We start from the raw sequence: 17,108 nt of genomic DNA, 5'->3' as shown, positions 1-17,108 counted from the left end.
GCGTCTGTCAGCTCTGGAGGGCAGGAATGTGAGCAGCCCCAAATAATCACGTTATATTCAAACACGTTTGTGGATTCTCTCCTAGGCCTTTGAAATAACACTGGGAACGGTGACAATGGCTGCTGTCTGGGCATGTCCCAATAGAGTCTGTGGACTGGAATTAATGGGCTAAAGTCGAGAGAAAAGGAAGAGAGTGTCCCATCAGGCATGTTCTAATTGCTCCAGTCCTCTTCCTTCATTGAGGAATTTCCTCCCTCTTTCTTTCTCTTTTCTTCTTACTCACTCCTGTGAATCAGCCTGTTTTTTTTTTTTTTTTTGCTCATGGCTAACATATTTTATTATGCATTTTCTATCAAGAGTACTTCTTCCCCCCCTCTTCTCTTTCTTTCTTTCTTTCTTTCTTTCTTTCTTTCTTTCTTTTTTTTCTTACTGAAGCCTCTAGCATGAATACAGGAGCGATGGAATGCTAATGCGTGTTGATTTGATAATGTAGTTTTGTTAAATGGGACGTGTTGTTCAGGAAGGGTTTTTTTTCTGTCTCTCTCTCTCTCTCGCTCTCGTTCTCTCTCTCTGTCTCTGTGCTTTTAAGACGATAAGATTAGGGTGTTGTGTAGAGTCAGACACACTGCTCCACATTGTTAAGCTCGTGTAATGATTCCGGTTCTCTAAAGCTCCATGTTCCTTAAAGCCAGCTGTTGATAGTGCCCTGTGTGTGTTCGTGTGTGTGTGTTTGTGCGTGTGTGTGTGTGTGTGTGTTTGTGTGTGTGTATGTGTATGTGTGTGTTCGTGTGTGTGTGTATGTGTGTGTGTGTTTGTACATAAAGCACAGCGATGCGTGACGCTACATTGGTTGTGGGAGGACTCTGGGGGCTCGGAGGCTTGTAATTGGTTACTCAGGATTCTCAGTAGATAAGATGGCAGGGGGAGACATGGCTTTTGTGTGGAAATGTGTTTGTCTGAACCATTGGGTCCAGACTCAGAAATTACTTCCTGAATTTGCGCCCCGAAGACCGATAACCTTGGCAGCAAAGGCCGTCTCTCGAAGCTAGAGCCATATATGGGTGGTGGAAGTATGTGTATCAGTGAAAAATATCTGTGCCCACTCCTCAACCTCAACACACACACACACACACACACACACACACACACTGTCACACCACTAACCAGTCCTGTTCTGACACAAGTCCCTCTCCAAGTTCAATACAACAACCTGTCTCAAAAACATTATTCATAACTTCATAGAGTAACAACCCCAATATGAGATTTTGCCCTGGGTTTATAATATTTTTCTCTGTCTTTTTTTTTTTTTTTTAAACACATGTGTCAAAGTAAAGAGGGTCGATATTTTCTTTTTTTTTTTTTTTTTTTCTAAAATGTGGACCACTCTGGGAACTAAAGAGAGAGAGAGAGAGCAGAGTGTGTTTTAAGTTGGGAGTGTTAGATTAGGAGCTGGGGGGGGGGTGGGAAGCTTAGCCGAGGACTCATTCTAATACACTGGGCTCTGGCGAAGGAATTTCAAATATTTTGCCGTAGAGAAAGAGAGAGAGAGAGAGAGAGAGGAGAAAAATCGCTGAGAAAGTTTATGTAAGCATTTGAACAGGAGGCCAAAGAAGGTTGTGGAATGTAAGGAAAAAGGGCGAACGGAATTAGCAAAGGTAGTTCAAAGCGAACTGGCTGCCTGGTTTTCGAAATCCCGAGTCCAGGGAGAGTGAGACGCGTAAGCCTCCCAGTGAGATTCCTCTGGCCTACTCCGGGCTCCCATACATCTCCTCTTTCATTCCCTCCCGGTCACGCGGGGGAAAGGTCAGCGAGAGGAGCTTCCGTGAGTGTAGGTTAATGTTAGGATTTGATGAAAATTTGATGACCCCCCCCGGGTTTGTAATGGCTTATTACTCAGGGTTCTGTTTGTAAGTAAAAAAAATAGAAGAAGAAGAAGAAGAAGAAAAGTCGTGTTGATATTGGCTGTGTGTATCCGAAGCCAACTTAGTGCCATCTGAAGAAGGAACGTGAAAGGGATAAACAGGATTTAGGATATCGTAATCCTCTTTTGACAACCGGTAATCTGTTTGGCTTTCTAATTTGTTTCAATTGCCAGATGTAATGTGTGTGCAATACACAGTCTCTCAAATTGAGCTGGTGCCAACTGGAAACCCAATGTTCATACCATCATTTACACCCCCCCCCCACACACACACACACACACACACACACACTCTCTCTCTCTCTCTGCATGTGTAATTTGTAAGCGTGAGTTTGTAACGTATTCTTGCATCTGTATGATAAGACTGTCTCCCACCTCCAGCCCTGTTGATCCCGTTGACATATTTAGAGGCCCTGTTAGCTGATAGCTCTCTGGACCGCCCTGTCTTTGTCTCTAATGAAGCTGATTCAATACAAGAGTGCAGACTTCCACCAGCAAGTGAGAAAAACATCACAGAGAATAGACAGTAATTCACATACTGCCTCATGTTATCACCATTAAAAAGAATACAGACTTAGCTTTCACAGCTGTGTATAGAACCTTACTTGTCGACGCTGCGCTAATATAAGTGGCTTTTTTTGTTGTTTTGTTTTTTAAAGGCAGCGTTCGCCTTACGCTGTTTTTTTCACGACTAGTCGTTAACCAGCTCAGCTATCGAGTGAGTGTCACGGCAGGACCAGTCATCAGGTTGATTCAAACCAACGGGCTCCTTCTCCTCTACATGAGAGGTCTTCCTCGTCTGAGCAGCTTCTCACCAGCGCCTGTGTTCAGTCAGTCGGCTGTGAAAAACCCAGCCTGGGGGTGAAAACCAACAAAGTAAAGAGAGAGAGAGAGGGGGATGAAGAAAGACAGGCCAGCAGGATTACCAGTCATCATTTTCTACGCCCGGAGGGCAGATTTTGCAACTTCCTCGGCGTGCACTAGTTTTTAGGAGTGGCAGCATTCTTCTAAACCCACCTTTGTGTACTGAGCGAATTAGTCATCAGGGAGTAGGACATGTACTTCCTCATAAGTCAGACTACATGGTTTTCTCTTGATTTGTTAGTTTACAAAGATTTATTTAGACGTAAACGGTATTACAAGTGTCGCCTCTTTGCGCATAACGGATTAAAAATGTTGAAACGCTCAGGAAAAAAAAAAAAAAAGAAAACCATGATAGCGCCTGCTTGTTTCCGAAATGGCATTTTTCAAGGATTATGTTTACAATTAAGCCTTGTATCTGAAGAGGTGCCAAATCCTCAGAGAAACAATAAAGGGCTTAAGAATTGTGACAAACCGTAGTTTTTCATTTTTCCTCCTCGAGCGATCTGATCTGACTTTTGTTTTTCGAGTGTGGATTTAGGCAAGTGATGAATAAAAGGCGGCGCCTCCTGCGGTTGTCAAGGCGATACCTGTGCGCTGATGTCATCTGCACAGTGGTTGTTGTCAGAGGTTTGGATTTAGGCCGTGTAAAATTGGGAGGGTGGGGGGGTGTCTTAGCCATATGGACCTACAGTTTAGCGTGAGCCACGTAGACCTATGTTTATCTCATCTTTTCTCCCCGCTCTCTCTCATCGTTTGCAATCTGTCTCTTTCTTTCTCACTGTCTTAGTCTCTGTCATAGTCTGTTAATCTGTCACTTTTGCTTTGCCTCGCGCACACACACACACACACACACACACACACACAGTTCTTCTGCTCCCCTCAGTCACTCTGATGCATTCTCACACCCCTCTGCTTTTTCTTTCCAACCCGTCCCTCTTTTCCCTCAAGCTCTGCTTATCAACTCATCTCTCTTTCTCTCTTTCTCTCTCTCTCTCTCTCTCTCTCTCTCTCTCTCCCTCTCTCTCTCTCTCTCAAATTCAAAAGCACATTTTTCATTAAAGATCCTAATCATTTGTAACTGCCTACGAGGGAGTGCGTTGCCAACCAAGACTCTTTACGCTCAATTTTTTCTGCCGTCTTTCTACAAAACTTGACTGCAGCACGTTTTCAGTCCGTGCGAGAAATGCTGGGAGTACCTCATGCTGTGGTAGCGCATCTCTTCATCGATGCCGTGCCAAACCGTGACATGGATAGTTCTATAACATCAACAACATTATAGTTAAGATGTATGGCCCACTCAACAACACCTCATCATCCCTGCCCTTAAGACAGTGTGAGGGAGCTATCCGTTTTCCCTCTGCCCCCTTCCCTTATTGGCCCCCCCAGGCGAAGACGTGTCGCTGTATAATGAGAAATGACGAATAGGAGCAGGGAAAAGGGCGGTGGGGGGGGGGGGGGAGGGGGGGGGGGGGGCGGGGGGGTGGGGGGGGGGGGTAGAAGACAAAAGCACAGGGGGGGAAAAAAGCCCCTAAAACTCATGAAAGTGAGAAGTTGGTGATTGTGTGTGTGTGTGTGTGTGTATGTGTATGTTTTTTTTCCACCCTTGAGGTGAAAGCCTGGCTTATGTGTTGCGTTTCAGGACCTCAGTAGCGGAGTCATTGAGTTACAGAGAAAGAACAAAGGCTTAGGGAGGATACGTCAGAAGAAGAGAAGAGAACAGGGACACGGGAGAATTGTTCGGCCGGGGCGGGGCGGGGTGGGGGGGTTGCCGTATCAGAACATGCTGACAGTCTTCCAGGTAGTTGTGACCTTTGAACAGGGACTGCTTCTTCCTCTGTCAGTCAGTCTCGCTTGGCCAACGCCTGGTCCTTTACGCAAACGATGAGTTCACCGTGTTATCACACTTATCGCACCGTTTCGCGAGGGCTTGGCAATTCACATCCTCACGATGAGCAAACATGGTCTGAAAGACGCGCAGGAGTCGGGCGTCTCCGGACGTTTTCTGTTTTACAGATCTTTTAGAGAATTTCGCTCCAAGGGCGAACGATCCCTCGGCCCAAACGGAGCAGCTGTTTTTAGTGTAAGATCACCTGTATTCCAGCGTGTGCCAAACCGCTGTCTGCCCTCCTCCAGCCCCTGAGCCCGCTGCCTGACCCAGTCATCAGTATTACCGCCCTGAAACAATGGGGCCAACAGGTCTGAATGGTGCCTGAAAGACGAGACTGTTTATTCAGCTGAGCTCAGCTCTGACCCCATGACCACCGCATTGTAGACCTGTCGCGTGAATGGCCCTGCACCGAGGGTCAGAAAGGCCTTTTTTTTTTACGAAGCCCCTTTTAAATCTGCGCGCCGCAGAGGAAATGATGTAACTACCACCCTCGACTGTCGGCTGGCGTTCGCCGTGCGGCGCGATTTGTCATGCGAGCAAGGCCTGGCGTCATAAGGTCGCGGTTTGACCGTGTTGCTGTCTGCTCAGAGGGTGTCGTGGACACCGTTGTGAGATTTGAATGTTACGGTGACACAGCCTGTGCAATGAACATAGATGTGGATGATGTACACCGTTGAGTGGTGTTTTATTGACTGCAGCTGTGGTTTACTAAACATGCCAACAAAATGAAAAACAGAACAGGACAGAGAGAAATAACCTTTCTTTTCTCTTCCACAGGTATCATAAGAACGCAGGAACTCCTGGACCATGAGACGACACCACACTACTGGCTAACTGTCTACGCCACGGACCGCGGCGTGGTTCCGCTCTCGGCCTTCGTGGAAGTCTACATCGAGGTGGAGGACGTCAACGACAATGCTCCCCAGACCTCCGAACCCGTCTACTACCCCTCTGTGATGGAGAACTCCCCCAGAGACATGTCCATCATCCAGATCGAAGCTGTGGACCCAGATGCTGGCTCCAGCGACAAGCTGTCTTATAAGATCACCAGCGGCAATCCCCAGGGCTTCTTCACCATCAACCCCAAAACAGGTCAGTCTGCCTGGGCTAGACTTCCCCGCTCTGCTTGGCTGAGAACCAGTTTGTATCCAGGCGCAGCCGTGAAGTGAACTTTGTAACTAGGTCTGCATCGAATGCATAAACAGAACGTTGCTTCTTCAAAGGGATTCTGTACTGTTGGAATTTAAGTTCTTTAAAACGTGGTTGTAATGTAAATGTAGTCATTTGGTCCTCTACTGTGCTCTAACCTCTCAATCGAAGTGCCTACCCTCGGCTACACAGTCTCTTTTCCTTGTTCTCCGGTCTCTGTAGATGCTTTAGATGTGTCTTTGACCCAGGTCTGTTTAGCAATTCATAGTCTGGCTCCCAATCTGTTTGCCTCTCTCCTGGCAGGTTGTGTTCCATCCAAAGGGAGCCTGGGAACAGCTCCATTAGACAGTTGTTTGCCTTGAATACGCTGGAGCTCACACGTGAGAAGGGGGGAGGGGGGCGGCCTTCGGAAAAAAAAAGTTGCATGTAAACTTTACCTCAGAGACCTAGTGAAGCTGTTCTGGGTTAGCGCTGCGTGCCTCCCAGAACACGCACGCGTGGCGGTCTGGCCTTGTTTCCTCCTGTAAAGCTCGCCGTGCAGTGAATGGATGAGGTAGGCGTCGTACGTGGAAGAGGAGTCCGCGGAGAGTTTCCCCTCGGCTCGGGGAACGTGGCGTACGCATATGCTGCTCTCTAAATGGACCCACGTTGAATATTTCATGGCCCTCTCCACCCTGCAGAGCCGAACGCTGTTTTACCGACAAACCAGAGAAAACATGGAGAAAATGTGCAAACAGAAGGATGGTTAGAAAGGCAGGGGAGATGTCAAAGATGACTGTTTCTGTGTAGTTCCGTCAGGGTAGGCATTGTGTCAGACTACTCTCTCTCTCTCTCTCTCTCTCTCTCTTCAGGCTGGAGTTTGAGTCTTGTCTAGTCTTTCTGTCGTCATTGTCTTTATAGTATCTGATTGCTGCAGATGCTTTATTTTTGCCGAGTTCAGACGACATCCCTTTTCAGCGTGTCTAATGTTTGTCTGTCATTACGTGTGGGTTGGTTTTCCCGTGAGGGCACTGGCAGTGAGCAGGGTTGGTCTTTTGCGAGCTGGCAGGTCCTGGCTGCACTGTTGGGCCCTGTTAACTTGTGTGGTCCATATTCCACTGCTCAGCGGTCACAGCAACAGACGAGAGGAGTTATTTCGGCTATTTTGGCCGTTGTGAGTTTTAAGACCAAATAAGGATACGTCATCCAGCACGTTGTTCTCTCGCTCTCTCTCCACCTCCCCCCTCTCTCTCTCTGTCTCTCTCTCTCTCCATGTCTCTGTCTCTCTCTCTCTTTCTCTCTCTCTGTCTCCCTCTCTCTCTCTGTCTCCCTCTCTCTCTGTCTCTCTCTCTCTCTCTCTCTCTGTCTCTCTCTCTCTCTCTGGCTCCCTCTCTCTCTCTGTCTCCCTCTCTCTCTCTCTCTCTCTCTTTCTCTCTCTCTCTCTCTCTATCTCTCTCTCTCTCTCTCTGTCTCTCTTTCTCTCTGTCTTTCTCTCTCTGTCTCCCTCTCTCTCTCTCTCTCTCTCTTTCTCTCTCTCTCTCTATCTCTCTCTCTCTCTCTCTGTCTCTCTTTCTCTCTGTCTTTCTCTCTCTATCTTTCTCTCTCTCTCTCTCTCTCTGTCTCGTTCTGACTACTTTACTTTTGGCTACGCTCCAGGAAAAGAAAGCAAGATGGAGGAAAGGGGAAAAAACAGGAATAATTACAATATTTTGCTTGTTTAAACATTAACTTTAGGTCAGACAGCAGTTATACTAGTGAACGAATAAATTCAGGCAACTGTCTGCTAGATCTGAGATCTGAGAGAGGTTTTTTTTTTTTTTTTTTTTTTTGTCCCTCCCAAGAGCCTGGTTTCTCAGGCTTTTTTCTGTGTGTGTGTGTGAGTGCTATTTTTGCCGTAGTCAAACTGAAAAAGGCTTCTTTCCGTGGGACAGTGGGCACAGTGCTGAGGAGGATGGGAACTAGAGCGTTCTTTGTGAAGACTTGCTGTCAGGCGTTTGGAAGAGAAGACATGTTCCTGTTAAAGAGCACTCCTCACCCAAACACAGACAGCCAGCGAACGGGAGGAGCCAGAGGGCGACCCAGGCCTCTGTGCTATAGATAGCATGTAATATTGTTATTATAAAGTTACATACAGCAATGATTTCAGCTCTGAGAACTTACCCAGGGAACACCTTTCCAAGAGGTTTTGTTAAGAGGAGTTTCTTTGAGCTTGCATAAACCCGGAGGCGTGAACTGATTTGAGAAGATGAACTTTAGCTTACGGTAATTACGCTGCAAATGACACAGCCTTCGGGGGGACTTTTAAGGCTGCGCTCAGGGCAAAGGTTATGCTTATCCAGCCTATAAAAATGTGACAGGAGGTGATGACTAATTTCATGACAGCGGACATTGCGAAGAATCTATGAACCGAAAGGTTGACGTGGAACACAAGGGCTGTAGTATGAGGGGTAGGCAGCTGTCTACATTGGAATGGCATTTAACGTGTTTATTCCAAATTGACTGAAGTGCTGGGATGATCAGCCTTATTGGAAAGGGGGCAGGGGTGGCTTCTGTTTCTCCAGTTCTTAGCATCTGGTTATACTGGGGGGAGAAAGAACTGACATTCAATTTAATTTGCTGGTGGCTGGGACTGGTCAACTGGTCAATACAGCCATCGGTGGATGACCTCTGGATGGATTACTGTTGACCTCAGTGATTTTCAGTTAGTGTGGACTGGTAGTGTCTTATTCCTGCTTACAGAGCGAGAGACTCCTCCGCTTGCGTTTGGGTTTTGATGTGTGTGAGAGGTCTGCTCCATTTACACTACATTTACAGGCCGTGTGTGTGTGTGTGTGTGTGTGTGTGTGTGTGTGTACACTCATGTTTCTCCATCAACACCCAAATCCAGGGGACAAATCATCAGCACAATTAAACACATCATAATATTTGGAAACGTGTCTTGACTTGGGAGGAGGGGGGCAGTGCAATCACATTTTCTCCTTTTTTCTTCCCATCAGGGAAAAAAAAAAAAAATATATATATATATATATATGCCCAAAACCTGGTTTTTACCGGTAAAGACAGTGCAAAATGTTTCCCTGGTGCGGATTAGGGATATTTAGGAAACAAGGGGTTTTGTGGCTCAGATAGCCACGATGACCTGTACAGAGGGTTCGCTCTTTTTTCCCAGGGTGCATTTGGAAAGGCGTTTATATAACAAAGTGCACAGGAGGGGGAAGAAGAGAAGGAGAGGGTTAGATTTTGATGACGAAGAGGGTGAGATGTTGGAAGTTGGGAGTTGGCGAAGACGGCTCATGCGTGTCAGAATTCGCTAGAGCGTGCGTTGTCTATAACGGCCGTGTTGTCCGGCCCGGTTTCTTCTGCAGATCCCGGCGAGTACGCGTTTCCTAAACTCAGCCGCCTTCTTAACGCAGCATTAGGCTCTGACAAGTGTTTCCCGTGTTTCCATGGGAACGGGTCAGGCACGGGAGTTTGTTAGCCGTCTACTTCACAGCGCTGTTGATACGGTTTGTTGGCACGAGGTGTGTCATCTCCCGCCCCCGCTCCGTGATAGCAGTAACGAAGTTGTGTCGCGAGCATGTTATTTGGCTATAAAACGATAAGAGCGGCAGCCTCAGTGGCCACGCGGCGCCGTCTCGATGCTCAGTTACGCCGTGCTTACCTCGGTCGTTTTGGATACTTCCGCGGGCGGTGGTTCTATTAACTGTGACGTTTTTGATTAAATAGGAACAGTCATGGCTTACTGATTATACCTTTTTTTTTTTTCTCTCGGTGGTTTATCAGCCTCAATCCAACCGACTCCGGCCCAGTTAAATGTCTCCAAAAAAAAAAAAAAAAAAAACAACCCTAAATTTACACTAGACAAACCAACCCCTGTAATTAAGCACGACAAAACAGCAAGAGAAGCAAAACCCCTGTTTTGGCGTGTCTACAAAGGGGCAAAGAAAAAAAAAAAAAAGAAACAGAAAAAAAACAGAAATGAAATGGTAGTGGTGAGGGGAGAAAAAACGTTTGTTGTTGTTTTTATTTAGCAGGACTGGGTGAGGCCCATGGGCTGATGGCCTGTTTTTTTTCTGTCATGGTGCCACAGATGAAGGTCTCACAGAGCTTTGGGTCGGGTTTGGGTTGCCCGAGTCTCTTCCGCTTCCTGCGGCCACCGGTACCTGAATGTTGAAAAACAAAAACAAAAAGAAAAAAAGCAAAGAAAAAGCCCAGGATGAAAGGATTATTTCTCTCTCTCTCTCACTCTCTCTCTCTCTGCCGAATAAACAGGTCCCGTTGTTTGGTCCCTTCCTGGCTTTTTTAGATTTCATTGAAGTACAGAGCTGGCCCAGACTGGCAGACAAACAGCAGTCATGTAGGGAGGGCTACGGCACTCTGAAAGCAGGATGTTTAAATGAGCTCTCCTGTGCTGGGAGACAGGGAGGGCTCTTTCCCTTCACAGAGAGAGAGAGAGAAAGAGAAAGCGAGTGCCTGTAAAGTAGAGCCAAAGTCCAAATAAAGTAGGAGAGGTCTCTCAGGCTGAGCTGACCTCAGCCCTTTTAGATTGGCTGGCTTGTGTGGGAAGTGCGGGAACGAGAAAGAAGAAGGGCGAGTGAAAGAGAGAGAGAGAGAGAGAGAGAGAGTGTGTTGTCGGTCCTTCTATGTGTGAGATATGTGTGCGTGCTTTTAGCTGACTGTGGGCGAATCAATGTGTGCTTTTGAGTATGTGTGGCCTCTGTGTATGTGTGTGCGTGTGTGTGTGCGTGCGTGTGTTTGTGTGTGTGTGTGTGTGTGTGTGTGTGCGTGCGTGTGTTTGTGTGCGTGTGTTTGTGTGTGTTTGTGTTTGTGTGTGTGTGTGTGTGTGTGTGTGTGTGTGTGTGTGTGTGTGTGTGTGCGTGCGTGTGTTTGTGTGTGTGTGTGTGTGCGTGTGTTTGTGTGTGTGTGTGTGTGTGTGTGTGTCTGTCTGTGTGTGTGTGTGTGTGTGTGTGTGTGAAGCAGCGTGCTCTTTAGGCCATGTGAACGACATACTCACCCACCTGCTGCAGTCACATCCCACCCACAAACTTATATGAGGCTTATCAGGTTCATAGTGTCACATTTCTCTCTCTCTCTCTCTCTCTCTCTCTCTTTCTCAGAGGAGCATTAGTACTCCTGCTCTCTCTGTCTGTGTCGTTTGTAATGGTTTGTGATGCTTGCACAGACCTGTGCTGGTGGATGACTGCTAGGCTTCCTGTTTGGGTGAAGATGAAGGATTTCACTGATTAATGACAGAAACCTGCTGTGAAACACAGGCCTTCCTGCTCAAACTGGACTTTGCACAGTGCAGTGCAATAAAGCAGCAGCCTGACTCTGTGTATGCGTGTGTGTTTGTGCATGCGCGCGCGTGTGTGTGCGCGCGCGTGTGTGTGTGTGTGTGTGTGTGTGCGCGCGCAACGTGTGAGCCAGCAAACGTGACTGGGGAGAGATTCGTACTGAGGAGCCAAGCGGAAAGAGACAGAAAGACCAAAAGAAAAGAAAAAAAACCCAGCAGAAATCTGATCATGCCCTCTCTGATTTCCAGCACCTTTATGTGTGTGTGTGCACATGTTTGTGTGTGTGTGTGTGTGTGTGTGTGTGTGTGTGCACATGTTTGTGTGTATGTGTATGTATGTGTGTGTGTGTGTGTGTGTGTTTGCATGTGCACATGTGTGTATTTGTGTGTGGCTGAGTGTGTTTGTTTGCATGTGTTTGTGCACAGATGTGTGTGTGTGTGTGTGTGTGTGTGTGTGTGTGTGTGTGTGTGTATGTGTGTGTGTGTGTGTGTGTGTGTGTGTGTGTGCGCACATGTATGTGTGTGTGTGTGTGTGTTTGCATGTGCACATGTGTGTATTTGTGTGTGGCTGAGTGTGTTTGTTTGCATGTGTTTGTGCACAGATGTGTGTGTGTGTGTGTGTGTGTGTGTGTGTGTGTGTTGCATGTTGGAGCCTGTGGTCCTGTGGTGAAAACAGGCCTCTTGACAATGACAGTGATAATTATGTCTCTGATTCTAATGCTGCGCACACTGATGATGATGATGATGATGATGATGATTAGGGATTCGTCTGTGGAGCGCTGCCAAGCAGAAAAGCCACAAGTGCGTAAAGGCTCTGTGCCGTTTGGGCAGAGGGAGTGGCATTGTGGGCAAAGCCGTGCTCTGACTTACCACAGGGCACTGAAAAGAAAGAGAGAGAGCGTAAGAAAGAGCAGAAAAGAGAGGGAGGAGATAAAGGAGACTGTACATTCTAAGTTTGTCGTCTGTATAAAATATGATCCCTGAAGAAATGATTCTTGTCTGAACTTTGAAAGGCTAAGCTGAAGGTACAAGTCATTGTCCTCACTGGTAATGTCTCACTCTTATTCTAGAAGAAAAGGCCTGAGGAAAAGATACATTCTCTCTCTCTCTGCCCCCCCCCTCTCTCTCTGTCTCTCTCTGTCTCTGTCTCTGTCTCTCTATAACGTGCACACAGACACTCTGGGTGGTCTTAACCAGGTAGTGCATACAGGTGGTCTCAGTATTGGCTCTTTTCTGTACATCTTGTACAAGATGAAGATTTTTGCTGCTGGCCTGGTCTGAGACTGCATTCACACAGTTCTCTCAACAGCCCGGTTCTCTAACTTCTGGACCACGGCTGCCCGTACTCAGTGGCAATGCCACATCTCGCTCTCAACTTTTAAAGATAACTGTATGGATTAGGCAGTCTGTCTGTCAGTCTATCTATCTATCTATCTATCTATCTATCTGTTTATCTATTTCTGAAAGTCTTGGTCTTCAAAATACAATTCAGTGGAATTTACACTGAACCGGTCCTGCCTCACACAACTGCAAGACAAGCCCAGTTAGAGAATACACAGTTTAATCACAAAACAATACTGGATCTAGCCCACACAACACCGACTGTGCTTTGTCCATCAAAGTCTTGGTTTCAGGTTCTGAGAACAACACCCACACACACACACACACACACACACATACACACACACACGTAAAAGCCAATAACTAGACCATAAGCAGAGAGAGAGAGCAGATTTTGCCAGCTGCTCTGCTGAATTTTAAGTCGCACAAGTGGATGAAAGGGTTGCGAATGTGGCCAGATTGTTTGAAGGCTGGAACTTTTACCTTATCTGAAACGTGATTGGTCCTGCCGCAGATAGCTGCCTATCTGTCCTACAACGCTATTGGCATGCATGAAGTTGTCATGGTTACGAAGCCCACAGGCTCATGTGAGGGACAGTCAGGGAATGATGCACTGCACTCTCACTTAGGAACAGGCAAAGCTAAAAAAATATATTACTGCAAAGGAATTAGTTACAAAGCAAATAATAATAACTTTACGAACTGTCTGAAGAATGGGGCAAGGGAAGATAGCAATCAGACAGTTTTTACTTCTAATCCTAGAATTTGTGCAATTTTAATTTTCCATGTCACTGCTTAGACTCATGGGCCATGCGGCCAGGCTCCACACTATACCTTGGGGGGGGGGGCGACATTAAAAACATGAATATTGGGGCAAGTCTTTCAAAAGCATCCTTCCTTTTTCTCTGACAGGTTATTTTATGTGCAGTGCATTACCCCGGAGAAGACAAGCTGTTCGAAAAGTAGGTGTGAGAAAGAGAGAGAGAGAGAGAGAGAGAGAGAGAGAGAGAGACAGAGAGAGAGAGAGAGACAGAGAGAGAGAGGAACGGCTTGTTGCTAGCGAGGCCTGTAGCCACGAGTCATCCATTTCGATGGCTTTGACTCGTGTATCAGCTTTCAACAAGGCCCCTCTGTGTTCCAAAGGGAAGAAAAAAAAAATCGAAAAACAATGTCAGGCGCGTTTTTGAAAGGACTCAGCCCCCCCCAGCCACAGGAAGCCACATCGGAAATGGATACGACCTCCAACAACTTCCAGGCACTTCCTGACATTTCTCCTAAAGCTTGACAATTGGCACGAAACACAAAAGGTTATTAAGGGGGGGGGGGGTTGACAGAGAGGGAAAGAAAAGAAACTTGGCTCTCTCTCTTTGTCGCTCTAATGTTAGCAGATAGCGTTGCAGGGTTTCCTCCGCTCACATTAGCCCTGGCACACCTGTTAGACCTGCTCCACCCTCGACCTTACAAGCCCCACAGTCTGCTGATTTAAGCCTTCGCCTAAACCTGTGGAGAACAGCTGAAACTACACACACACACACACACACACACACACACATACACACACACACACACACACACACAGAGAGAGAGAGAGAGAGAGAGAGAGAGAGAGAGAGAGTGCAGCGGAAGTACAGAGATTTATTCTTTTGGAGTAACTCTCATGCACGTGTGACTTAATGAATAGTCCTCATATCAGGAAGAAAAGGCATTAATAGACACATAATCCGCGAGGGATTATTCTCTCTCTCTCTCTCTCTCTCTCTCTCTCACTCTCTCACTCTCTCTCTCCCTCTCTGTAAATGGAGTGCACAGTACAGGATGGTGAGATTTTAGGTTAAAAGTGCAGTGAAAGACAAAGCTGGTAATCCACACTCCAGTCACTTACTCATCTCATTCAAGAACCCCCCCCCCCCTCCCCCCTCTGCCCCGCACCCCTCCCGCCCTGACCCCACAACCCACTTTCCATGAGACTGCCTGACACCTCTCTGCAGTCGAAATTACTCGCAGAGCTTTTGCAGACGTGGACGCATGTGATGGGTTACATTCAGAATTTGGCGTCTCGTATGGGATAACGATGCGGAGATGCGATTGGATATGAATGAGTTGACAAGTGTTAACATGTAATGTCAGTGCCATCTGAAATACGATATCTGAAATGCATTTTTAAAAGTTGTTTCATGGTGTAGGGGGGGGGGGGGGGAGGTTATTAGATTAGAGGCCAGAGATAGATCCTCCTAAATCTTAGCGGTGATTTGATATGGTGTACCTCAGGGGGGCATTGTCGTACGCTAATATTTCCTCTTTATGTTTGTCCATTGGATGAGCCCTATTGAGTGCTTGGCAGGGGGTTAATGGACTGGGGCGAACAACTCATTCTTCCATGGGTTCTCTCTCTCTCTCCCTCTCTCTCTCTCTCTCTCTCTCTTTCTCTTTCTTTCTCTCTCTCTCTTTCTTTCACTCTCACACTATGAGAGGGTTTTTTGTCAGCATCGGAGCATGCATAGCAAACCATCCGTTTTCAGTTTCAAGTGCTTTCCTTGTTGTTTTTTTCCTGTCTTTCATCCTCTCTCTCTCTCTCTCTCTCTCTCTGAAAATGCCAGCCATTCCCACACAAAGAGCCTCTCTGAGAATGAGAAGAAAGGGGGAGGGTTTGGGATCTGTGAGGAATTTGCCAGAGCTCTCCCAGTTACCACGTGTGTCTTTGTGTGCACTCACATTTCTCTGTGTAGCAATGCCAGAGCGTGTTTTGTGTTCGATTGCAGGGGTTGGGTGAACGCACATATGTCTAACAACGGGGGTGGTGAGGTGAGGTGGGGGGGGGGGGGGGGGGGGGCTGGCCAGTGTGAGTGTGGAGAGGGACTCTTGATTAGGAACGCAGGGCTTTTTTTTTTAGTGTGTGTTAATGTGAAGTGTGACATTCTTTTGTGGTAAACGATACGTCTGCCGGGGTCTGATCGGTGGGCAGAGTGCCAGGGCCTGAGAAAGACAAGCCCTACTTCAGATGTTCAGTTATCTGTCTCCCTCTCTCTCACACACACACACACACACACACACACACACACACTGCTCAGTCTCATGTAATACAGACTAGATTAATTATTTTATCTTGTGACTATTCTTCCGTCATCTTTTTCTCCCTCTCTTCTGTTCTCTCTCTCCTTTTCTCACTCTTTCTTTTTTCCCTTAATCTTTTCTCACTAAGGTTTTTCCCCAGAGCTACTCATGTCATCACAGTGCCATCACAGGAATACTGAATTTATTTACTGTGGTAAAGGAAAGGGTTTTATTTTTCTCTTTGCGGGGAAAAAAAAAAAAGATTTGCCCAAAAGGGTCGTGAGGTCTTTTTACCACAAGATGAAGGAAAGACGACTAAATAACCAATTCATTCGGGCTTCTCTCTCTCTCTCTCTCTCTCTCTCTCTCTCTCTCTCTCTCTCTCTCTGTCTCTCTCTGTCTCTGTCTCTCCCTCTCTCTTTCTCTCTCTCGCTCTCTCTTCTGTTCACAAACAATTATGGTAAACATCTCTGGGCTTGTTTTTAGTATTCAGGCAAACTTAGTGTCATTGCCTGCCGCAGACAGCTAATTCGCGCTCGTCTGCAGTGGTGCCTAAATGTTGAATGCATTGCTCAGACGGCTAATTAGAGTTATCAACCCCTTACTTGTCATTTGTCTGAAACCACCAATCTGCTGGACGTCTCCCTCCGACTAGCCTCTGTTTTAGAACCCGCACTGTTAGCACTGTCTCCACTTTTTTGAATTTTTCTGCGTGTCTTTTTTTTTTTTTTTTTTCCCAGAAGTGAGACGGCTGTAATTATCTTAGGCTACACTAAAGCCACAGTGACGGAGATTTTATTTATTTATTTATTTGTTTGTTTTTTAAACTCCTCTGAGGAGAAGAGGACATTGAATTTGTAGCTGTGGGCGTCTCCTGACTGCCGCGGTGTGGCACGCCAACAGCTGAGGAGCACCTTGGCACTGGGGAGGAGTCAGGGGGAAAAAGTAAATAAATATAAACTTCAGAAGTTAAAAAAAGGGGCCAGAGAGAAAAAAAGAAGTGACCACAATGCCTGTTGCCAGTCGTCTCTGGACGTAGGCTCACGGGCCAAACCTGATAAGGCTGCTCGCCGGTCGTCCTCCAGGTATATTTTCGTAGACACACAGAGGCGGTACTGGGTGTACGGTTACCCCTGCATCAAAGAACGGCTCTAGGGAGGCTGCAGTTGTGTTTTTATAGTTTGCTGAAAGCAGTACGATCAATTTAGAGCAGTCTTTGAAAATCTCCACTGCTCAGTTTAATTTTAGATTCTTTCATGGAATTGAGGGGTAGGAGAGTTTGAACTCGCTGTCTTCTGACTTCTGCTGCCTACCGATCTTTTTTTTTTCCCAAAAGACACAGCTGGCAATCTGACAGTGTGTGTGTGTGTGTGTGTGTGTGTGTGTGTGTGTGTGTGTGTGTGTGTGTGTGCATGTGTATGTGTGTGTGTGTGTGTGTATGTGTGTGTGTGTGTGTGTGTTTACACACATTCATTTTTACAGTATGTTATACCCAGTACAGCCGTGTCTGTTCCTACAGTTTCCGTAACGCGATTCTTCCTTTCCCACTGAGAAAACCGTGTCAAGTGTGTGTAATTGTTTGTTGCCGATTAAAGGGGCTGTTTTTCTCAGTGAATGCGTAA

At 46.7% G+C, this 17,108-nt stretch overlaps 1 protein-coding gene across 2 annotated transcripts in view; it reads left to right on the top strand.

The window, feature by feature from the left end:
- fat1a (FAT atypical cadherin 1a) overlaps positions 1 to 17,108 on the top strand; it is a 72,043-nt gene that overhangs the window by 9,116 nt on the left and 45,819 nt on the right. For both annotated transcript variants that reach the window (XM_030787679.1, XM_030787680.1), the window contains exon 2: positions 5,451 to 5,765. In XM_030787679.1, coding sequence (XP_030643539.1) covers positions 5,451 to 5,765 — 315 coding nt within the window. The remainder of the gene's footprint in view (positions 1 to 5,450; positions 5,766 to 17,108) is intronic.

This window comes from Chanos chanos, chromosome 11 (genome assembly GCF_902362185.1).
Source record: "Chanos chanos chromosome 11, fChaCha1.1, whole genome shotgun sequence".
Taxonomy (NCBI): domain Eukaryota; kingdom Metazoa; phylum Chordata; class Actinopteri; order Gonorynchiformes; family Chanidae; genus Chanos; species Chanos chanos.
Note: the sequence above shows the minus strand (reverse complement) of the source record. Positions and strands in the feature narration are given on the sequence as shown.